Source organism: Mytilus californianus, unplaced genomic scaffold (genome assembly GCF_021869535.1).
Source record: "Mytilus californianus isolate M0D057914Y unplaced genomic scaffold, xbMytCali1.0.p SCAF_8, whole genome shotgun sequence".
Taxonomy (NCBI): Eukaryota; Metazoa; Mollusca; class Bivalvia; order Mytilida; family Mytilidae; genus Mytilus; species Mytilus californianus.
The window spans coordinates 65,344,863-65,370,909 of NW_026262734.1; the positions used below are offsets into that span (position 1 = coordinate 65,344,863).

Consider the following 26,047-nt stretch of genomic DNA (forward strand, 5'->3'; position numbering starts at 1 on the left):
GAGGGGGCCCGCTCCAGTCATGCTTCAGTGATTTCCTATATAATCAACCAAATTTTTCCCACAAAAGGGTAAAAGTGAACATAAAAATATGAGGTAATTTTCAGATTCAAATGTAAAAAAAAAATGTCTTTCGAATTCTGAGGGCGTAAATGAAAATACAAGGATATTTTTTGAAAGAGTAACAGAAGAGTGTTAAATCCTTGTATGTTCCTAGAACAACCACGATCTAAATACAAATGAATAAGTTGAACTTACCCGAAAACGTGTAATTCAAGCGCACCTAGGCCATACTTTTTACTTCGCTTGTTCATAGGAACTCAAAACCCGTGTATTCTTTAATCGAGAGACTGGTTCGTGGCCTTCCTATTTTTTTAAGAGTGGTGCATCTATCATTCAAAACCTTATTGATTTATTTATTTTAACTATCTGTCAATGGACGTTACATTATTACTCAATCAATATACAATATATACCTATGTATTTCATTACGTGATCTGATGAAACTTTCACAATTGACATAAAAACTGTACAGAGTTATTTTTATGACCCATTTATGGTCATTAAGTTTTTCGGTCTGTGCGTCCGTCCGTTCGCTCGTCCGTTTGTTCGTCCGTCCGTCCGTTCGTTCGTCCATCTGTCCCGCTTCAGGTTTAAGTTTGTGGTCAAGGTAGTTTTTGATGAAGTTGAAGTCCAATCAACTTGAAACTCAGTACACATGTTCACTATGATTTGATCTTTCTAATTTTAATGCCAAATTAGAGTTTTGGCCCCAATTTCACGGTCCACTGAACATAGAAAATGATAGTGCGAGTGGGGCATCCGTGTACTATGGACACATTCTTGTTAAATTTTGCTCTTAGTTACTACATGTATGATGTAATCTAAAGTTATGACTTTAATTTTGTAGGAATTCTGATAGTTTAAATTCTCCCGCATTCATAGTTTTTGTATTAGACATTTAAGATAAATATTAACTTAAATTTTGATTAAAATATTACTCGGATAATTGATAGCTTTTATAACACTGCTACAAATAAATAAAGAATAATTGTTTGGGCAAATAGTTGTTTTAGCAAAAAATTGGTACAAATGTTTTAATGAAAGCTATTCCAAATTTTCTAAGTAAAACATGCTTTTTTTGTTGATTGATTGGTTGATAAACTGTTTGTATATCAAGGGTTAAGTTCGATGAGTTGGTTGGTCGGCATGTGTATTGATTGATTGGTTGATTGATTGGTTGATTGAATGATTTGTTGATTGGTTTATTGACAGTTTGTTTATTGTAAAGAGACGCATATTTCATTTTGACCAATTCATTGATTGATAGTTTGTTTAGAGTCAAGTGACGAATATTTAACGAACATTCTGTTGTTAGAGTAACAGGTTAAATGTCCCTTTCCTACAAAAAGGACAGAACGGGGACCACTTCCTCGATCAAATACACGGGGACAGGTCTCTAGGTAAAAGTGAGATAGTTATTGGAAGAGGAGCAGAAGGGTGTTAAATCCTTGCATGTTCCTAGAACAACCACCATGACCATGATATAAGTACAAATAAAGAAATGAGTTGAACTGACCCACAAAAACGAGTATTTTAAGGGAATCTAGGCCCTACTTTTTGCTTTGCTTGTTCCTAGGAACCCAAAAACCCATGTATTTTTTAATTGAGAAACTGGTTCCCGGCCTTCCTCTTTTTTGAAGGGTAATGCATTTAATGAATTATTAATTTGCATTAAGTATTTGTCACTGGACGTTAGAGTATTACTAGAAAAACCATTGACTAATCAGAACATTCCTTATTCATTTATCATGTATATGGTGGTAAACATGGTAAATTAAAGATTGATTATTTCTTTTGCAGTTTGGTAAATGTGTGATATATACATGTATATAAATGTAGCAGTTCTAACATAATACATTTGTAGAATATGTCTACAAGCGTATCCAGGTATTTAGATTATTTAAAATTGATTGATTCACTTCTTTCTTTTGTGAATGTTTTTAACTAGAATTATTATAAGAAATCTGGTGAGGGGTGCAGAGTTTTGAAAAGGAGGGGGCCTGGCAAGCCAACGTTTTGTATGAAACTTGTAAAAAGTTTATGCAACTAGCATAAATGTTGTTAAAAATTTTAGGAGCATTTGATTACTTCCCACAACGTGTATTAAAAAATCTCCTTTAACATGGGAAGACACTTTTTGATGACTGGATTTCTCTATTGATATAACGAATAGACTCTTTAATAGAAAAAACACAAAGGATATGGAGTATCAATCCATGACACAAAATCAGTACATGCATACAAAAAAAAACACATTAAAAGCAAAGGAACAGCGCTGTTATTGCTGTTCCTCATCTCAAAGTAACATGTTTATATAAGGAGCCTCGCTTATATGGCCTTACAAAACACAACACGGCATGTTCATTATTCCTTTCTTTATATCACTTCTTTTGAAAAATGTAATTTTCATTAATGATGATGACCAAAGGTTGTGCGTTTGAACCCCGCTCGTGGCAGGTGATCTCGACTCAAATCTTATTGTCTTCTTCTTTCTTCTTCCGAATACGGGAAAGACTCCGGTGCCGGAGTGTGAAATAACCCGGAACTGTGGCGCTATGTACATGAAAATGGAGGTCGAAAATTGTTATATAAAATAAAATATTTGCCACAGTCCAATTTCCATGATTACAATTAAAATAACATTAGTAATTGACTAGGATTGATGTCAGTTTTCCTGCCGAAGTTCGAATCGGTGGTTCTCTCCAAGCACTCCGACTTCCCCCACCAATAAAAACTGACCGCCACGAAATAGCCAATAGAGCTGAAAGTGCCGCTAAACACCAATCAATCAATTAATAAAGGTTGTATTTAGTACTTCTCATTCAATAATTTTGTCTGCTGTAGCGTTATACATCCATTCTTTTCTCTTTTGTTAACAAATCAGCTCCATCAATGACGAGGAAGAAGAAAATTTCATCCATATCTATAAACTTGTAGTAGGTGTTGGAACTGAGGCTGTCAGAAATACATTCGATGGCTTATTTCTACCTACCAGTCTTGTGGCCACCCTCAAGAAAGAGGAAATGAACCTACGAAGACTTGGAAAGAAAAAAAGACTGACAGCTAAGCAATTAGACATCTTGTTTCCGTCATCAGGTATGTTTAGAACATTAATGAAGGTCTGGATCGTGTTGTACCGAATAGAGAATAATAATATAAATAATAGAGGATAATAGGGTGCTACAATAATATGGACAAAATAATGATATAAATAAAATCACACACTTCCGGTAGATGATATCCAACATAAACTCATTTCTCCACATTTATCCTTCAAAAGTATACGAAAATTTATGTTCTTGTTTTTATTATTTGATAAAGTAGTATAATATCTGATATTCATCTCATTGTTGATATTCTATTCTAAAATCTGCCGCACCCGTTTATCCGACTGCACGAATTGTATGATTTTAACATCTTTAGAAAAGTAACAATTTTACTGCGCCAAAGTAAGAGACCTTTTCTAGATTGAACCTTTAAAAGCAGTTGTAAAATGTTTTTAACAGCAAAGTGATAACATTAAATGGGTATATCCCTTGTTTTTCTACTAAAGAATTGTTTTAGATTGCAGTATAAAGACAGAAGTTGTGTATTGACTTGACATAATAACGATATAAAGATTCGGTAAGAAACACAGAAAATGCTTGACAGACCCTCGCATTTTTCCCCTTTGCTAAGTCTTATCCATGTTATCCGTTAAAACTGAAGTTGTATCGGTATTATTGATAAAATTCATGCAGATGGCACTTATTCTGTATAGTTGTAATTTTATTAAGAAAAAATAGTTATGACTAATTTATGATATCTATATCTTATATTAAAAGTTTTTTTAATTAAATTAGTCGTAATAAAACGTTCTTTGCGATATTTTGAGGCATTTTGAACAATGACTTACTAGTATTAGAATATACAGCAATATATTTCGCGATTTATCTAAATTTACAGTTAAACATAAATTAAGACGTCGAAGTTATATGAGAACTTACCTTTGGAATCTCGACAAATTAGTGTTGAATATCTATAACATGTAAGGAAATTGGTCCTTTAACTTTGTCCATTTCCTACTATCCAACCCCCCATTACGGGGTCAGCATTGGGCACGGCTGTCTGTAACATTTGTTAAACAAATTGCTAGGTCAATCGATCCAATCTGATTTATATATACAGATCCTGTTTCTGCTTCGCATCACGGTGCGAAGTTATTGTGCCCCCGCCGAAAGGGAGGGGGCATTAAGTTTTACCCTTGTCCGTCCGTCCGTACGTCCAAAAATTGGTTTCCATTCTCTAACTAAAGTTTGCCCCAACCAAATGTTATCAAACTTATACACATGCTTATTACCACAAAACACAGATCAAGTTTGAATTTTGGTGGCGTCACTTTAACCGTTCTAGAGTTATGCCCCTTTATAAATGGAAAAATTGCAAAATTTTTCATTTCTGTTCTCTAACTTAAGTTAGCCTCATCCAAATGTTATGAAACTTATACACAATGCTTATTACCACAATACACAGATCAAGTTTGAATTTTGGTGGCGTCACTTTTACTGTTCTAGAGTTATGCCCCTTTACAATTTTTTTTTCATTTTTTTTCTAAAAATATCAATGTCATTATTCAAGTAATTTTTAAAATTGGTGTTATCTTCCTTTGTCCTTGATTATAGTTGAATCAACTACAATCAATGCTTTATACATTGCAAGGTTTAATTTTGCCTTCCACTGATAAAACACAGATCAAGTTGAATGTAGGTAGTGTCACTTTAACCATTATTGAGTAATGCCCCTTTATAAATCGAAAAATTGCAAAATTTTTAGTTTCCATTCTGTAACTTAAGTTTGCCCCAACCAAACATTATAAAACCTATACACAATACTCATTACCACAAAACTAAGATCAAGTACACATTTTTTGTTTCCGTTCTCTAACTTTAGTTTGCCTCAACCAAATGTTATGAAACTTATACACAATGCTTATTACTACATAATACAGTTTAAGTACGAAATTCGGTGGCATCACTTTAATCATTTTTATACGCCCGTTTACGGGACGTATTATGGTATACCGTCTGTCCGTCGGTCGTCAACATGTCGGACATTAACTCAAAAACGCTTTAACCAATTTGCATAAAACTTTGGTGAATTGTTTATATCTATTGATGTAAGCTGCCTTTAGAATTTTATAAATTTTAGATTTTACATTTCCGAGTTATGGGGTTTTATTCATTAAAAAGGGTGGTATTTTCCAGTTTTCAGACAATAACTCAAAAATGCTTTCAGCAATTCTTATGAAACTTTGGGGAATTTTTTATATCTATTGATGTAAGCTTCCTTTAGAATTTTATAAATTTTATTTGTTTATAGTCTGACAACAGATTTACTAAGCATTGCGCAACAGCATAGTGTATTGCACAACAGCAAGAAATCTTTAATTGAATATAAATTCAATTCATATAACCAATTTCAAGTTCTTTGACTACATTTATTCAGAAACCTATAATATGTCAAAATATTTAATTACAATCCAAATTCAGACCTGTATCAAGCTTGAATATTGTGTCCATTTTTGCCCCAACTGTTCAGGGTTGGACCTCTGCGGGCGTATCCAGCTGCGCTCAGCGAATAAGTTTATTGAGTTATGCCCCTTTATAAACTTTAACAAAATTGCTGAATTTTTCTTTTCTGTTCTCTTACTTTAGTTTGTCTCAACCAAATGTTATAAAACTTATACACAATGCTTATTACCACAAAACTCAGATCAAGATCAAATTTGGGTAGCGTCACTTTTACCGTTCTTCGGTTATGTCCCTTTATAACTATATGATATGCAAGCGGGGGCATCATCTGTGTCCACATGTGGACACTATCCACATTTTTTTTCATAGTTTAGTCACGCCATCTTGAAATTATTACGTAACAAATATCGGTTATCATTGGTTGCTATATAATGTGAGAAAGATTCTATTGGCTAGAATGAGATATAGAATTGGGAAGATGTCCCAGACAGGAGAAGATATATAATACGGACAAAAATTCAATATGGATATGCAAGATCCGATCCAATACCCGATCAATGAATAATGTTGCCTTTACTAGTTTAGTTTGCTTATATTATGTCGAGTCAAATTCACATTGATAAAAAAGAAAAGGGACAAGATGAACAAGTTTCTGAGTGATCATCCGACTATATATACATATTCACCAACAATAAAAAGACATATTACTGCCAATAATCTTCAAGAATTTGAAAAAAAATGTTAAAAGTCCCATAACTCTAGAACGACTAACCATAGAATGTACAAGTTCCAAAATGAGTCTAGATTTACCAATACCAATAAAAGTGTAAAATGTATTAAATTGATCAAAGCATACTAGTGCATGCCATGTAGAAAACTACCTTTTATTAATCCGACCGTCAAATTCCCATAGCTGTGGAATGACAGAATCATAGATTTTTAAAATCAAACGGTATATCTCGAATGACGACACTTAAGAGTTTTATAATTAAAGGAAGCTTCCTTCTATCAATCCGTATATTTCGTTATATTTTAAAGGGAATTGGTTAAAGCAAATATGAGTTATTGGAGGAAGTGTTTAGGGAAAAACTACAGTATACCATAATAGGTCAATTCTAAGACGGGCTTAAAATATCACACTTATGAGTATATGCACAAAGGAGATGTATTATACCTTTCCCATACTAAAAGAACATCAAAGACCACATCTCAAGTAAAAGGATGGTGAGCGAAGCACTTCAAGGCTTTTTAGAAAGCTAAAGCTTTTTTTACATATCCGTTTGTGGTCCTCGAGTTTTGTTGTTGTAAATCACACCTTCAATTTCATTGGTTAACGAAATAATTACAAATAGGTCCCTTGTAGGTGAGGCCAATGATAGGTATAGTCTTAGTATACAAATCCTTGACGAGTGCTTGCCACAGGACATGTTAAATAATCCGATTATCTTTCGATCTATAGTTAAATTTCAATGATTTACCTTGTACCATCCAGTTTTCAGAGCCAAGGACAGATCTCAGTGATATTGCATCTTGTTTTTTTCTGGATAATTTTTCAAGCTATTTTATCTAAAGATAATCATTGAAAATTGAAAAAAAAAAATTCAATAAAACATGACAAATAAGCCAAATAAATTATACACGCATTAATCCTGCAAATCTTTAATAAAATTATTTTTGCAGGACCTACATCATCAAAAGTGTATGATATTAGTCTTATGGTGTGTCTGATTAGAAATCTTGTATCAGTCAGCCCGCCAATCAATGGTTTTGACACATTACCTTTAATAACAGAAACAAGTATGGGAGCTGACCTGGCCAGAATCAAATACTACAGGAACGAGGTGGCCCATGCTGATAGTGACAAAATTGCAACCATTGACTTTCAAGCAAAGTGGCAAGATCTTGTTCATGTGAGTTTACAAACTTTGGATAGTTATCAAGTCTAAAACAACAATTATGTAGTCCTTTAAAAAACAAAATTTTATGTAGAAATATATTATAAGTAAAGTAAACATTTTGGTAAAAACCAATGATTAAGAATCCATAAAATACAAACAAGCAAAAAATATCGTAAATCTAAAGATACATTTGACGCCTGTCTCTTACTAGAGTACACCTTTCGTTAGTTTCTGTTAAGGAAAAAGATTTAAGAAACATAAAATATTAATCCTGGTATCCATGATGAGTTTATTTATAACCATGCACTGGGTCGATGGCACTGCTGGAGGAGGTTTCATCCTCGAGTGTATCGCCAGAACGTCTGCGTTGATAAGAAATATAGTTGATGCAGTTATAACTTTAAATTAACTTTGTTACAAACTTGGCAATTTTCAAAATGCTAAGGATTTTCTACCCTTACCTCAAAACCTTTAGACATCTTGGGGTGAGCATGCTCTAGATCTGCAACGTATAACGTTATTTGGCCTTTTTTAAATTTTTATTCGAGCATCGCTGATGAGTCTAAACGAAACAGGTCTAGCGTAAAACATTTTAATCCTGGTATCTAATAATGGTCGATGCTGGATGGTGTTAATGTTTGTAAAAATGCTTTGTGTAAACATATATTTTATAAAAGAATTCGTTATGATTAGCTACAAGAGTAAATAAATACGAAATATACATTGTGAAGTACTTCAAAAATTGGGATAAAGAAATCAATCTCACTAAAATTGATTTAGATACTGATATGCAGTAAGACCAAGATTTTGGTGCAGTTGGGGGCAGGTGGAAATAAGTTTTGTAAGGATAGTAGGTTCAATTGGTTCTAAATAAAGGCAACAATAGTATACCGCTGTTCAATAGTCATAAATCGATTAAGCGAAAACAAATACGGGTTACAAACTAAAACAGAGGGGAACACATCAACTATAAAAGGAAAATAACGGACCAACAGAAACACTGAACTGCAACAAAATCAAACGCCAACATACACAAAAACGCACTATTTGATAACAACTGCCATATTCCTGACTTGTTCCACATGTTCCAGGACATGTTAAGAAAAAATGGTGGGTTGAACCTGGTTTTATAGCTAGCCAAACCTCCCGCTAATATGACAATGTTACGTGACAGGAATACAGTACAAATAAAATCAAGAACACCAAGGACGGAGATGTTAATAAATAAATAATATAATAGTACATAACAACATGTAAACTACAGAATAACAACGGCCACCTCCCATGAATTTACAACAGTATACCAGTACACCACAAACAAAGTATGTGCGTCACACGAATGTATCAACGCTTCAAAAAGTGACGTACGTATTTTTGCGACGTTTGTATTATCACATGGAAATTTCTAAAAATTGTATAGATTGGTTTTATTGTAGACTCGTACAAGAATATAAAATTGGGATTGAGTTTATAATGGTGTTATTTTATGTATTTTCTAACCATGAGAAGAATATTAAAATGGAATTGTGTTTCTAAGGTGTTATAAATTGTAGTTTCTAACCATGTCGGATTTTCTTATAAATCAAAACTGTGTATAAACAAAAAAATCCTGTGCATATAAATGAAATAGCCGATTCATTATGTTACATATAAATGAAATAGCCGATTTATTATGTTACTTAAACATACACTGATACATAATAGAAAATAACAATAGAATAACTGTACTATAAAACAAGATGATGTAGGACCAAACAGTAAACACACTTAAACATGATCAATAATGGATACGTCTGAATTATTACGTTTTGGCTACCTTTTAGATTTGGAGTTTCTTCAAACCCTCCTCATTTGAACAATTGATGATCGGTTGTCTTCAGTCTGATTTGGAACTGTGGCAATCAGATGGAATTGATTGGTTTAATCATAGGTCTACACAATTACCTTCACACTTCTTTGACCGGTATTTGCAGTACAAATTTGGCAAATGATTCTGTCAATATTTCAAAAGAACAATTGCCTTCTGAGTTCAAAATAAAGCATGACACCCTATGCAAAAGACCCTATACAAATACTTATCTGTTGTATTTTAGGCAATTATAAGACTAGGTGGAACAAAATACAAGAATGTATGTGATGAATTAGAACAAGCTAAGCTAAGTAAAAACTGCATAACTGACCTCCGACAGCAGATTGCTAAGCTTCAGGAGGAAACTAGAGACAACGTACAACAACTAAGACAAGATATAGATAATAAGATAGAAACAGAAGGTACGTTAAGTTAACAATGTGCGAGCTTAATATTACTAAATAGTAAATGAAAATGCATTTTTAATCTAAAGTATTTTAAAAAAGAAACATATGAGATGTTTATACATTCGCACAATGTTTAAACATTTTAACTTGCATACATTCCATTATCAATCGAAGTCGGTATGCCTACTTGTGCATATGCCATATTGCACCTTTACTGCAGTTATGATTCCTGTATGGTAGAAAGGGAAAACGAACATTGGCATGGTGTTGGCTAAGCTTATAAACTCCCCATTGACCAGAATTTAGACCCAATGGTCAAAGTTATAGTTACAATTTTGTTGTTTCTATTGTCCTCCAGTTGATTTTGTTGTCCATGTTGATAAGGAGAAGCTTAGAAGAGCCGTCCGCCACAAACATTCCATATAGAGCATATGAATATTTTATGAAATTTCCGGATCTGACAAACAACGATGACGACAAAACTTATTGCGTCACAATTTGCCACCAAAACAAATAGGCTAACCATGATAATTACAATAAATGCAGGAATAGAAGCAGTAGCAGTAGCAGTAGCTTGCGAAACAGAAGCGAATCAAATATTCAGTTCATCCGAACTGGCCAGATAAACGTTATGCATTATGATATGTTGATCATGATTATTACAATATATTTATATTAATACTAATTTTAAGTTTAGTTAAAACATTTCTAGTAGGTAAAATGGATGAAATACTACAGGATTCAAAAATAGAAATAATAGCCAAACTTGACAAATTGGAGAGAGAGGAAACACAATTATTCACGAATATGACCAATATAGACATAACTCAACACAAATTGAAGGAAAGTGTTTCGGGATTGGAATGTGAAAAGATTGAGGCTAACAAAAGGCTGTTAGAAATAAAGAAGGAACAAGATAACTTGAGAAGCAAATTAGACGAATCAAAAATACAAAATCATGATGTTGGAATCAAAATCGAGGAAATTAGAACAGATCAACAGGAACTACAGAAACAAATAGGCATATTACATGCAATACAATATAAGGCGACTGAATCTGAAATAGCAGGTAAGTTAGCATGCTGGTGTGTGCTTAAGTTTTTATCCACACAAACTCTTGCATTCACTTATTATTCTGTTTGTGATTTCCTCTGTGGTTTTATTGGGGAGAAGGTGTAGGATAGTATATATCCTATTAAGAAAATAAATTGATTTACCTAAGCATATACCATGATATATTGTAGTAAGTTTATTACATAGATATTGGAATCTTCAAACATATACATTAATCAATAAAAATTATAGTACAACAAAATATATATCCCCTTTTAACATTCTATTAAAGTGTATATGTGAAAATGAATGATGTTATGCTTAAAAAAGCTCTTTGAAAATATCCAACACTTAGTTGCTATTACCATAGAACATGTTTTATTTGGAACAGACGAAGTTAGTGTTGAACAAAACACAATCCTTTTCAGAAATATACATAGTTATATACGCCATACAAAACGATTCTTTGATTAATATTGCTGTATCTTAAAATGAACTCGTATCCAATTGTTACTGTTTAAACATAATATATTAATTGTATATATTTTTTTTCATATTGTACTGAATTATATAATTGCTGTCATCTGTTTTTATATTGTACTTATTTGGAGAGGATTATGTTAAGTTGTTATAACTTGTATCCAATCCTATTGTTTATTTAGACAATAAGATATGTTTAAACTTAAACTTAAAAAGACAGTTCAATGCAATAAGAAAAACAATTGATTGGAAGACTGGTTGTTGTTTGCCTAATGTCCAGTGACAACTATTTCATTCATGTCGTGGATGAAACATCAACGAAAAGCTTTGTCTTTGAAGTTAGGTTTTAAATACACACTCTTTATAGAGTGCCAAATATATAAAGCAGATTACATTTGCAGGGAAAGAAGAGGTTAAAGGAATCAAAGCTGAAATTAACACTTTCAAGGAAGACAAAGAACAAATAATAAACAAATTGGAAAAGCTTGAAGTTGAACAAGAAGATCCGGTTCCAAGGAATATAAGAGGTAGATAAAATAAACTATCAGCTCAAGAAATGCAAGTTGTTATGAATCATAGGGGATGGATGCGGGGAGTGTTAGAAAAATACTGTTTTCTTCAAAAAGGTTTATTATAGTTTAGACGTAGTCGTAATAACAGCATAAATGCTACCAAATTTATTGTACCAGATCTGCATTTCGACAATTAATGTCTCTTTAGTCATACTCGAGGCATACTTGTTTTAAAGCAAAATATCTAATGCAAACGTTAAAGTGCTGATAAAACCAAAAAGGTACAATAAAGCCAATTTTGAAAAAGGAATGTGCATAAGGGCGGAGACACATTCCATATTTTTAATATGATTATCAAAATTATATAACAGCCAATTTCAATGATGTAAAAACAAAATCCGTAGTTTCATGCCATTAAAAGTAAAAATTCCCACTAATCCAAATTAAAATAAAATGCTTCGCTGGGCGCAGCTTGATACGACCGCAGAGGTCCAACCCTGAACAGTTGGGGCAAGTATGGACACAACATTCAAGCTTGATACAGCTCTGAATTTGGATTGTGATTAAATATTTGACACAGCATAGGTTTCTGACACAGAAAGAATGTGGTCTAAGAACTTGAATTTTTTTAATTTACCAATTATGGTCCAATGTCCAAAATCAAAATACATGGTTAGATTCAGCATATCAAAGAACCCCATATATTAAATTTTTGTTGAAATCAAACAAAGTTTAATTTTGGACCCCCACTTGGACAAACTTGAAAACTGGGCCCATAATCAAAAATCTAAACACATGTTTAGATTCAGCATATCAAAGAACCCCAAGAATTCAATTTTTGTTAAAATCAAACTAAGTTTAATTTTGGACCCTTTGGACCTTAATGTAGACCAATTTAAAAAACGGGACCCAAAATTAAAAATCTAAATACACGGTTAGATTTGGCATATCAAAGAACCCCAATAATTCAATTTTTGATGAAATCAAACGAAGTTTAATTTTGGACCCTTTTGACTTCAATATGAACCAATTTGATAGCGGGGCCCACAAATAAAAAATCTAAATACATGGTTAGATTCAGCATATCAAAGAACCCCATATATTCAACTTTTGTTGAAATCAAACAAAGTTTAATTTTGGACCCCAATTTGGACCAACATGAAAACTGGGCCAAAAATCAAAAGTCTAAATACATGTTTAGATTCTGCATATCAAAGAACCCCATATATTCAATTTTTGTTAAATCAAACAAAGTTTAATTTTGGACCCTTTGGACCTTAATGTAGACCAATTTGAAAACTGGACCAAAAATTAAAAATCTAAATACACGGTTAGATTCGGCATAACAAATAAATAAAGGTGGTCAAAGATTTTACAAATCTAATGCGCCATACTGTGCAATTAAAGATTACTTCTTGAAATTTTTCAATATTTGAAATTTGAAAAAAAATAATATTTGAAGAATAATTCTTTTTAATTTCTGAAATCTGAAATGAGAAAAAAATGACCCCCCACAATTTCTTTTTACCCCCCCCCCCCTTTTTCCCCCGAAAAATTCTTTCCCTCAAGATATGGTCATAATCTCAATTCAAATTTCCAATGGAGTTTGCAACCATAATTACCCATTTAAATTTACCATAGTGCTAACTTAATCTATTTTATAATAGAATTTAAAATATAGTGTCAAATCTTTCATATGGATATTTTTGTAAAAAAAAAAGATGCAACATTTGCAGATATTTTTACTGGTCTTCCTTTATAAATATGCATTTCTTTAAACATAATTTAAAAGCAGTGTAAGGGAAGTAACCAAAACGTTGTATTTGGATTACCTCCCTTACACTGTTTTAAATTATCTTGATTGTTCATTAACCATTACTTTATACATAATTTAAAAGCAGTGTAATGGAGATAATTTCAATGATGTACTTGATTTATCTCCCTTACACTGCTTTAATGTTTGTACTAAAGTATTTGTCCATTAACCAGGACAACCTTGTTTTTCCCCCTTTTTTGCCCCTAATTCCTAAACGGTTTGAGCCATACCCCTCCCAAAGCAAATCCTAACCATCCCTTTGTGGTATGGAAACTTGTAGTATAATTTCAGAGAGATCCATACACCGTTCCACAGTTATTGTCTGGAAACTAGAAAATGCTTATTTTTGGCCCCTTTTTAGCCCCTAATTCCATAACTGTTGGTACCATAACCCCCAAAATCAATCCCCACCTTCCTTTTGTGGTATTGAACCTTATGGTAAAATTTCAAAGAGATCCATTCAATTAAACTAAAGTTAGAGTGCGAAAACCAATGTGTCTTCGGACGACAACGACGACGACGACGCCAACGTCATACCAATATACGACCGCAAAAATTTTTTGCGGTCGTATAAAAAGGGAGGTGGTCAGATATAACAGTATGTATTTTAAATGTGTAAATACGAAAATAAAAAGATGTGTTATGATTGCCAATGAGACAACTCTCCACAAGAGACCAAATGACACAGAAATTAACAAATATAGGTCACCGTACGGCCTTCAACAATGAGTAAATCCCATACCGCATAGTCAGCTATAAAAGGCCCCGAAATGACAAATGTAAAACAATTCAAACGAGAAAACTAACGGCCTGATGTATGTACAAAATAATGAACAAAAACTAATTATGATATACAGCAACAAACGACAACCAATGAATTACAGGCTCCTGACTTGGGACTGACACATACAAAATATTGCGGGGTTGAACTAGTTTGAAGGTTACAAGTCGTTCTCTTTAGTTACAACAATGTGTATCTTCATTATGACATATTTCATTATTTTGTAATTATCGAGGTAATGCAATAGCATGCTTTCCTATACCGGTAGTTAACATTCATTCACAATTTTTCTTGATAGCGTGATAAAAATATGTCTTGAAATTTATACTCGTTTACATTGTTTAGACTTGAAGAAGTCTTCTGCTATTGTGACGAATACCTACATCTCTGTTTCTTCATACTACAATGATATTTCCTATACTAACAAAAGAACACTTTTTATTCATTTCATTTGTAAATTATAAAGTATACATGAAACTTTTAGGAATAACCCCTCTCTAGGTACACTCTATACAAAACAGCTAAAACATCTATTTGCAATTTTGCCTGAAGTAGTTGCAACCAAAATTTACAATTAAAAGGAGTAGGGGCATTAAGGTCTGGTTTTGGCTAAAGATAGTAAAATGTTGGACGACTATTTCAAATTGGCACATAATGTTTGAAAATGCTTTGATTCAAGAAATATCAATGAAAAACATAAGATTTTTTATTTGATGACGTCACACTTACGTCATAATATGTACCGTTTTCATGTAAACAATGAAAAATACAGAAATGTATGCTGTTTTCCATCGTTATTTCAATTATGAAAACATCGTGCGCAGCCAAGAAACATCAAAATGATTTAAGAGATTCTTTATTATAACTATTGACATAATCTCACCAAATATAAAGTTGTTTCTTGGTTGCGCACATATTTTGCCAATCTGAATTATACTCAAAATTTGATGAAAAACAAGCAAGATCAAGAAATTTTAGAAAATATACAAATTTTGTCACAATTTGTTGACATGGTAACTCGTAAAATGGAAAATTGGTTTTTATTTTCTGAATACCTTGTACCTTAGTCTAGTTAGGACAAATTTAAGAATATATGTATGACAACTTTTAAATGTGCAGTAATATTTGGGCCAAATAAGGGCCTTATTGCCCCCTTACTCCTTTGGTTTAGAATTAAAACGTACCCTTTAATGCAGCAATTTGGTTAAATGTCACTCTGGTAGACTGACATTCCATTAGTCGTGCCATATGAAGCTTCAAATGGATTTGGGATCAGACATTTTATGGAATTCCGTTTAAGTGAGTGAACACCAAATTGTATTTTTTTAAATGACGAATTAAACATACTTGAATAAAACACACATGTATACTAATCATATCAACAATAAAACCCTTTAATAATGAATATATATGAATATACAAGTAAATGACTATAAACGTCATACAATTTTGCCTTTCAATCATTATTGGAACATAACTAGGTGAATTTCGTTTATATACTCTTGCTTTTAAAAAAAAACTTTGCTTTCGTGCAAATCATTGACTAACTTTGCCTTATACTTTGCAGAACAAGTAAAAAGGAGAATTGATGAATGGAAAATCAAAAATATAAAATTCATTCGTACTAGAGCTAAAACGGATGTTCTTGCAAAGATTAGTTCAAACAGCTGTGTAGCTGTAACTGGTAGCAGTGGATCGGGTAAAAGTGCAATTGTGCGACATGTCTCATTACTGTTATACGAAGAAAGCGGCTTTGATATTATTATAGTTTCAAATCCTATGGAACTAAAGAACTATTACAAACCAGGAAGAAAAACATTGTTTGTTTTAGAGGATGTTTGTGGGAAATTCACTGCTAACAAAAGACAAATAGATGATTGGATTTCCATGATAGATGTCTTGAACCAGGTTATGGCAGACGATCTTTGCAAAATATTGCTGTCCTGCCGATTGCAGGTGTATAAAGATGCAAAATTTTCGGAGATTGACGCATTTAAAACATGTGAATGTAATATTACATCTGAAGAGCTATGTCTTACAATAAATGAGAAAAAAAAGTTTGTAAAAACTTATTTGAACTTAGACAATATTAAAGTTGATATACTTTCGAGGAAAAACGACATGTTTCCTTTCCTCTGTGCACTGTATTTGACCGAAAAGGAAGATGTTGATATTGAAAAATATTTTAACACGCCATATCGCTTTTACCAAAAAGAATTAGAAGCACTAAGAATAAACGGGACATATAAGCTATGTGGGTTGTGTCTTTGTGTCTTGTTTAACAATCAACTAAAGGAGAGCTATTTTGTAAGACTTACAAAGAAGTTTCGAAAAATTGTAAAGGATACGTGCGAATATTGTGGACTTAGCAAGGAAACATCGGCCATCGGGCTTAAAGATGAACTAGACACTTTGGAGAAATCGTACATCAGTAAACATGATGGAGTTTATGAAGTTTATCATGATAAATTATTTGATTTCATGGCATATTACTTTGGGCAGATGATGACGCAATGCTTTATCGATCATGCAGACAGTGCTTTTCTGCGAGAAAGATTTCTGTGGGAAAAGGCTATCGACACTGAAGAACACTGGCATGTAATGGAAAATATAGTGAGCTTAAAGGATGAATTTCTACAATCATATATCGATAGAATGATATCGGATTGGTCAAATGGGAAGGTATCGGATGTGTTTTATAATATAAATATGAGAAGTCCCTCCTTTAGAGAAGAATTTCTTAAAGGTCTGAACGGGATTGGCGAAATACAAGCAACAAAGATGTCCAACATGAAAGACGTCTTTCGAGTTGACTTTGCATCCGGTAACACACCATTAATTATTTCATGTGTAGATGGTTACGTGGATCTTCTGAATTGGCTTTTAGAACATAAAGCAAATGTTAATGAACGCCGACAAGACGGGTCATCAGCGTTGTATATGGCATGCCAGAAAAATTATGGTGATGTTGTGAACATTTTATTACAGAACAATGTTGACGTTAATTTATGTACAGAGGAAGGAGTGTCGCCTTTAGGGATTGCCTGTTTCTTTCAAAGCAATTTACAGATTATAAGCGAGCTGCTTAAGAAAAATGCAGAAGTTAATAAGTACAGATTTAAGGAAAATAACATGACCCCTTTATTCATGGCATGTCGACAAAACTTTACTTCAGCTGTCGAGGAATTATTAAAGCATGGAGCAGATCCCGACATCTGCCTGCACGATGGAATGTCTGTCCTTTTATATGCATGCCAGAATAGGTACACAGAAATAGTTAGTTTGCTTGTTCAATATAAAGCAAACCCAAATTCAGAAATGCTAGATGGTGATACACCGTTGTTTGCAGCTTCACGGATGGGATTTAGAGATATCGCAGAACTACTATTAGAAAATGGCGCCAATTTTCATAAATGTTTACACAACGAGGAAGCAATAGCGAAATCACTCGAAGAAACAGAGTCATTAGAAAATGAAAAACAGGCATGGTTTGATGATGTAAAGTCTTTTGGATCCGACGCAATTGCTGCATATATAGAAAACAAATCAGTAGATTACGTATTCGGTGTGTTTGCTGGATCATCGCCTCTTCACGTGGCCTGCTTTATGGGTCATATTGAAATCTGCAGATTGTTAACTGGAAAGTTATCAAGTGTAGACATACGAAAAGAAGACGGCACCACGCCTCTGTTTTATGCTTGTGAACTTGGTCATCTTGTTATTGTTCGTGTACTTTTGGAAAAGGGGGCTAACCCAAAAATACAGAGAGACGATTTGAGTTCTCCATTAACCATTGCAGAGGTGAACGGTCATACTGATGTTTTGTCACTGCTGACAAAATATTGAAAAAAGGATAGGAATTTAAACGTTATCATCTGAGACAAAGGTACAGCATCCATATACTCTAACATGTCTAATGAAAAATGACATTGGACCTTCAAATGTACTACATCATGTACATAAGAGACCACAATACTAGTATATTGAATACTGGAACATACTTGTTAACATTTGTTTTGTTGAAAAATTTACTCTTAAAGGGGCACTAGCTGTCAAATTCATGTTCACCGATTTGAATCAAATTCCCATATTTGATTTATAGAATATTCAAATATTTATTCAAATTATAAAAAGTCTAAAATAAACAATTTACAAGGCATGGGCTCGATAATATGTCTCGTCGTTTCGTGTGTATTTTAGTCTAGACGCCATCTAATTAACTATCGAGTTAACCTCCGAATATTGCCTATGATCATATAAGCGATAAAAACATAAATAAAGATATAAATTGACAGCCAACTCGTGCAATTGGATTTTTCTACACTGTGCTAGGTCTGTTTAATTTCATATTATAGGTTAAAAATATATTTTAATAATCGTTTTTACCTGTATAACAATGAGTTTTTATGGATCGATTCAGTCAATCAAATGATTTACCTTTATTCTAATGTTGACATTCTTTTCCTTTTGATAAATGAACACGCACAATTCATACGTTATCCATCTCTAACTAAGGGTTTAAATTGAAGTTCACATGAATACGGATTCAATGAGGTCGAATTATTCACTTGCAAGTGAACAATTCATGATCGATGTTTCTTAGCTTATTTTGCCAAAATTGAACCATACTGGCTGCTAAAAGCGAATTATTATTTCACTAATTCACTTTCATAAATGATTGAACAAAAAACATCATATTTCAAATTTTGTATATATCTCGTAGCTAGTGCCCCTTTAAGCATGTTAAGTCAATCATATATAATTTTGAACATAACAACGTACGATTATAAATTTCTTGCAGATTAAGTGCCAGATAACAGTACAGGAAAGGTAGCAAATAACTGTACGGTAATATTCTGATAAAACCTTTAAAAAGGAGACAATATTTGATAAAATATAGATTTTCTGCAATTATCTCTTTCTTGAATATTGAGAAACTTGACTGGATATCCTTGTGAAACAGTAACAAATAATATTTAATGTTTTCTGCAGCTTTTAGCATGTTTAGAGCACACAGAAGGTAATAATGTATATTTCATGTTTTTGGAATATAAGCTTAGATTGAAATTGCTCCCTTACCATGTCAATTTGACAATAAGATATCATAATACAAGTGTATGCATTAAACTAAAGAATCTAGTATATTTTGTCTGTATACAATGCCCATCATTAATAATACAGACAGGATAATGTACTGACCATTAATTTGCATTGCTCTTTTGTTTTCTGTACGTAATCAGTTTACACTGAGTGTTAGCGAGGTGTAAAATATGGTCAAATATAATGCCTACCCATGTAAAAAAGGGCATAGAGCATGACATGAAGGAATTATTTCGATTCTAATAGGACAAATACAGTATTATAAGTCGAAGCGTACGAAAATACCTTAAAAATGTTTGGCTGTCCTCGTTTCCTCCTCTCGGAGTCTGTACATTACATTTTCATAATTATTTAATAAGTTTAAAAACTAAAAGCAGGGTAAATATATGTTTTTAGATAATCAATATATTATAAAAATTTATGTAAGCTGCTAAAATGTATATATTTTATTAGAATAACAATGCCGAAAATAACGAGAATAACAGTAAATTTGTGCGCATGTGTGAAACATATTTTGTGCTCATTAGAACACGGCTTTGTTTACAAAGCGTAATAAGGATATACTATTAGAATATTTATTATAAGTTGTTATTAGCTTTGAATTAGCTATCAGTAACTGCGAGTAGTCTCAAATCTGTAATTAGTGTCTTTTTTGTTTCAATTAATTTGCATTATCAAGGGGCATACTGTGCAAATATACATGTATGTGCCACTGACTATTTGGATTTGCCCATTGGTATAATTATGTACTTTGTATAACAAAAGACTTAATAACTGGTTATGAGTGGAATAACAAGTTTGTCCCTTCAAAACAAACAACAAGACTAAGACTAAAAAATCAATCAGTACACATCCTAGATCCAATGGATTTAGTGTAAAGACGTCATAAACAGTCAGGGAAAAACATGACCTTGTGCAATTGTAAAGCAAAATATTGTCCTATGAAATATTGTCCTCCAAGACAATATTTCACGACTATGTATCATGACATATTGTCCTCATCTATGAAATTATGTTCAGAGAAGGATATATTTTCTTTGTGAAATTTTGTCTGTATATAGACAATATTTCACAGATGAATACTATGAAATTTTGTCCTGGTAAAGGGAGGTTATTGTTCGTGTGTATTGAGACAATATATCATAGACAGATTGTCATGTAATTTTGTCTCATGAAGCGGAGGTTATCAGTGGAAATGAAATACAGGTATTGGACAGGGACATACCAATTATTCCTGTACCTCCAAAACGCTGTCGAAAAAGATCCGCCAATCTAGTATATACAAATACTATTAGTACATTCAATTTTAGATTGTCAGTTCATTACTTATATCTATACAGTATAATGTTGGCTGTTGTACAAAGAAACATATGTTAGACAATTCTTTAATCTAATAACAATTTATTAAGTATCTATGCAAATTTGTATTTCAATATATTGCAAAATATTGCGTTTTTACGAAGTTGTAAAATTATAAACTCTTGGATATTTATTGGAAAGTAGAATACTTTTGTTACATAAATATAGGCTGTTTTTGATAATACAATGGACATGCATCAGGTACTAGCATCATTATTTCATGCAATAATACTGATATCTTCACAATTTAAACATTTGTGCCAATTTTAAGACGGTTTTTGTCTAAAATGGAAGTGGCCGCACTTGTGTTCAGTCTTAATATTTAAATATATGTTGTATTTTATGAAAATACATAACATATATAAACGTTGAAAATGAACACGAATGCGGCCAATTCCATTTTTAATCAAAGCGCGAAAGCGCTGTAAAGGCAGTTAATTACAGGTTGTGTGTATTTTTAGTCCAGTTATATCATTATCTTGCATAGTACAGTGTACTTATCAGAGGTGGCTTTCAGTATTTAAAATTTAGAGTTCTCTAATGATATTGAACAAGTTTTGTGAATGTCATATTCTGAGCACTTTATGAAGGCGATTGTTCTCACTTATGAACTAGTGCATTTATATGTCCAGTTTGTACCTTGTTTATCTATGATTATAGTCAAATACTGTTTGGGCATTTTCTTTTAAGTAATTAATAAATGCTATCAACTGTATTTTATTCAACTTTGTAAATGTGGTTTGTTACTAGTAAGTATGGATGATAGTTGTTTCATTGGCAATCATACCACATCTCCTCATTTATATAATGATCTATATTCAACGACCTCAGGTACAAAAAAAATGTATGTACAATGTAACTTAACTATGATGGGAAACCTTTGACTTCTTTCTTTTATATAAACTTTTGATTTGGTACCTTAGAACTATGTATAATAATCCTGTTGAACTTATCGTGCACAGATTACTTTGTCTATCATTTTATATATGTATGATGGTATTAACCTGCTATCCTTGGATTCCACAGCTTTAAAAATAAGGTGAACACATGTTCATATGCCATGTATATGCAACACAGCTCAAGGTAAAGTATGCCAATAAGAATGTTGGTATTAAATCTCAGTGTACTTTGATGTTTATGAGCAATTTGTATGACTGTTTGATATAATAAACTAGCACATAGTATATGTGTGTATCTGTGGAGTTACATATTGGATATACATGTACCAAGCATATATGTTGGCATGGATGATAATAGATATTGTGGCATTATTATAAAATACACTGTATATGGATATGTTATATAAATTTTATTTGTAAACTATGGTAACATACAGTCAATCTCAAGATATCTATTTTAATCTTAAAAGCAATGTAAATTTAACAATGGGGTACACATTGTCTTCCTATACTTCAGAATATAAATTTGAACCTTGGTGATAATCACCGTATACATGTATATATGATTTTCTGTACCTCACCATGGTACGCACTTTTACTTATTAATATAAATGGACTATTCTTTATTATTGTTTATATTAGCATATTTAATGACTTCCATCCTATGAAAATTAGTTCATAATGATTGCTTAGTCACTGTATTGTGTGTATTGCAAGAACATCAAGTAACATAATGTTAAATGTACATTGCAACATGTCAACTCTTTCGAAGACAAATTATAACTCCAAGCAAAATTATTTCCAAGTATAAAGTAATTTATGAATGAAAAGAGGAGTTCTTAATTAAGAAACAAGAGTGCACACGCTGAAATGTCTCGCCTTCTTTACTAATCATTGATATTATGTTGATAGTCCTAAATATAAAGCTTTATTACAACTGTCACATAAACTTAACATTAACCAAGTAAACTAAACATTGACCAATGAACCATGAAAATGAGGTCAAGGTCAGATCAACCATGCTAGGCAGGCATGTACAGCTAACAATTCTTCATTACAACAAATAAAGTTGACCTATTGCTTATAGTTTAAGAAAAACAGACCAAAACACAAAAACTTAATACTGAGCAATGGACCTTGAAAATGAGGTCAAGGTCAAATAAAACCTGCGTGACTGACATAAAGATCATAAAATATTTCCATACACCAAATATAGTTGAACTATTGCATATAGTATTAGAAAAAAAGATCAAAACTCAAAAACTTGACTTTGACCACTGAACCATGAAAATGAGGTCAAGGTCAGATGACACCTGCCAGCTAGACATGTACACCTTACAATCATTCCATACACCAAATATATAGACCTATTGCATACAGTATAAGAAAAACAGACCAAAACACAAAAAAATAACTACAACCACTGAACCATGAATATGAGGTCAAGGTCAGATGACACCTGCCAGTTGGACATGTACACCTTACAGACCTTTTATACACCGAATATACTAGACCTATTGCTTATAGTATCTGAGATATGGACTTGACCACCAAAACTTAACCTTGTTCACTGATCCATGAAATGAGGTCGAGGTCAAGTGAAAACTATCTGACGGGCATGAGGACCTTGCAAGGTACGCACATACCAAATATAGTTATCATATTACTTATAATAAGACAGAATTTAACATTACAAAAAATCTGATTTTTTTTTCAAGTAGTCGATGAACCATGAAGATGAGGTCAAGGACATTGGACATGTGACTGACGGAAACTTCGTAACATGAGGCATCCATATACAAAGTATGAAGCATCCAGATCTTCCACCTTCTAAAATATAAAGCTTTTAAGAAGTTAGCTAACGCCGCCGCCGCCGGATCACTATCCCTATGTCGAGCTTTCTGCGACAAAAGTCGCAGGCTCGACAAAAATGACATCTCGAAGACTCGTTGTTTGGTAACTGTCATAATAGTTGTCTCATTGGCATTTTTAACCACGTCTCCATATTTGTAAGACAAAAGAAGAAAATGATTCAACCCAAAAACGAATCTTAGTTGTAATATCTCTGAAATTTTGAAATTTCTACACGGTACGAGTTTTTCTCATTGTTGGAGATTGTTCGCAGGGTTGGCAAAGTATATTACCTGCCTTGGAAAACCCAGGTGGGAAAACCCGGGTTTTCCCGGGCTTGGCAATACTCCCAGAAACGGGTAATACTGGGCAATACTGGGGAATATGATTTTTTAAGCTTATTTCAACATAAAATAGTAAAGACTTGTTGTAGTTTCATAGTATTATAGCTAAATATACACATTTTTTACAGATAACCATTAAGAGTCATTTCTAGAAGCTTGAAAATTCAATTTCATGCTTTTTCCACTAATTTTATGTAGGCAGAATACAAGATTTGCAAGATAGGATTGCTTGTTAATTTCCATGCATTGTTTCAATAATTCAAACTTTGAAAAAAATACAATTTATTGCAGTGTTTAAGTGAATTGTAAATTGTATTGCTATGCAATCATATTGCTAAATAAACACCCTAGAGGGGCATGTCATTAACACTTATAGAAATGAAAAGGCTGATTATTGTTATATAATCATATCTTTGTTCTAATCTGAATAATTACTCATTAATTAGTGATGTACATATAAAGTATTTAAAAGTAATTTTTCTTACATGTAATTTTTAATTCTACATATTACTTATATATATTTCAAAACAAACAATTCTTTGGTTTTATGTAACAGTTTGACCAATCTAGACAGAAGGGTGATTTAATAGATTTTTAGGAGGATTATTGAGAAAGGCTTTTTTCCATAAATATCTGTCTATTGTGTCTTCATGTACACTTGTCTCAAAGTTGCTAGAATAATACTTTCTCAGATGTATACACTTGTATTATAAGACTCTGAACAGTAAACTAATTTATAAATCAAAATATGTTTATAAATATCTTAAATGTATTGCATTTGTGTTTGAATACTGAATCCTCTTTAAAATTCAGGCCAGTATTTTATTTTACCCAGTATTGCCCAGTATTATCCAGTTAAACCCAGTAAAACCCGGGTTTTCCCAGTATTTCCCACTGGGCTGGGCAATACTCATAAAACCCGGGTTTTTGCCAACCCTGATTGTACTGTGACAGTAACACCTGTAACTGCTTAACCCCATTTCTTATGCACTTTGGTTCGAAAAACTCACTGAATATCATTCCACATCTCCTTATTTTTATATGCATTACAATTTACATGTACATGTAATTGTAAATATATATATCAGAACAAAATTCATTGCGTCACTTTCATTTATGCATCCTTGGCACAATACAAGTTCTAAAATTACACAACATAAAACAACTAAATGTTATTTCAGATGAAAGTTTTGTTTCAGTTCCATTCATAGGATTTGTTAGAATTTTGTATGTTTTGCAAAGTCCAATAGTTCGTATTATGTGCACATGTTAATTGGAGACTTTTCTATCCCGTATAAGAGTTTTCGAACTAATTCTGTTTCTTTTTTTCAAAAAAGTTAGCAAACAAATCTTGCACATTAAAACCTTTGTCTGCCATCACACTGTCACCTGGATCACATAATTGAACTATTCTACATCTTTCAACTATTTGACGGTCACTGGTACAACCAACATATGCATTAGAGACATAGTTGACTAAACCACCAGGTGTCGAACATACAGGTATTTTCAGTGTTTCTGTTTTTATATGATGAAAAGGTTGCCTGTTGAGCTCTAGGAGCTTTAGGTTTTATCACGGGATATTCTGTGCTGTCAATAATAATCCAAGTTGTAGGAAACTTTAATTTGAAGTCGGATGGCGAAAAATACCTAACTAAACCACTAGATGGCCAAAGTGTTAGCCTCTCCCCACTGTTTTGACATAAAAACAATCCATGTATACACAATATTCTTAACACTAGATTCAATCTAGAATCTAGACAGTTCAAAGTTGGTTGTACAAATTTTTAATGCCTCAATTTCACCAAAGTCATAAAAAAACTGATTTTTCAACTGACACCCTATCAATTTGAAAATATATGTATCTCAAACAATGTGCTGCTGGACCAAGTGTGGTCAAAACAAATAAAAATTTAGTATATACTCTAAACCGGTATAAAAATGCATGGCTGTGTCATGTGTCATCATTTGCGAAATTCTCTGCTGAAAACATAGGCATTGATGGTGTTTGCGTAATTCCATCTGTGAAGCTCAACATTAGCCCGGCAGTTGGTGGTGGACAGTCATAAATCCTTTCTGCAGTATGAATGACTTCTTCAGGAAAACCAATTTTACAATCAAAACTTTC

General features: G+C 32.6%; 2 protein-coding genes across 4 annotated transcripts in view; both read left to right on the plus strand.

Annotated features, from left to right (window-relative positions):
* The window catches only part of LOC127710651 (uncharacterized), a 30,481-nt gene extending 8,127 nt beyond the window's left edge, over positions 1 to 22,354 (plus strand). The window contains exons 1-7 of one of the 3 annotated variants that reach the window (XM_052216593.1): positions 1,873 to 1,947; positions 2,945 to 3,156; positions 7,251 to 7,480; positions 9,562 to 9,739; positions 10,437 to 10,793; positions 11,659 to 11,784; positions 15,934 to 22,354. In XM_052216593.1, coding sequence (XP_052072553.1) covers positions 1,928 to 1,947; positions 2,945 to 3,156; positions 7,251 to 7,480; positions 9,562 to 9,739; positions 10,437 to 10,793; positions 11,659 to 11,784; positions 15,934 to 18,212 — 3,402 coding nt within the window. In that variant the 5' untranslated portion in view covers positions 1,873 to 1,927 and the 3' untranslated portion in view covers positions 18,213 to 22,354. Of the gene's footprint in view, positions 1 to 1,872; positions 1,948 to 2,944; positions 3,157 to 7,250; positions 7,481 to 9,561; positions 9,740 to 10,436; positions 10,794 to 11,658; positions 11,785 to 15,933 lie in introns of those variants that run through there. The other 2 variants (XM_052216594.1, XM_052216595.1) reach the window with 2 other exon arrangements.
* Positions 1 to 26,047, plus strand: part of LOC127710652 (septin-2-like) — a 635,810-nt gene that overhangs the window by 268,265 nt on the left and 341,498 nt on the right. The window lies entirely within an intron of this gene.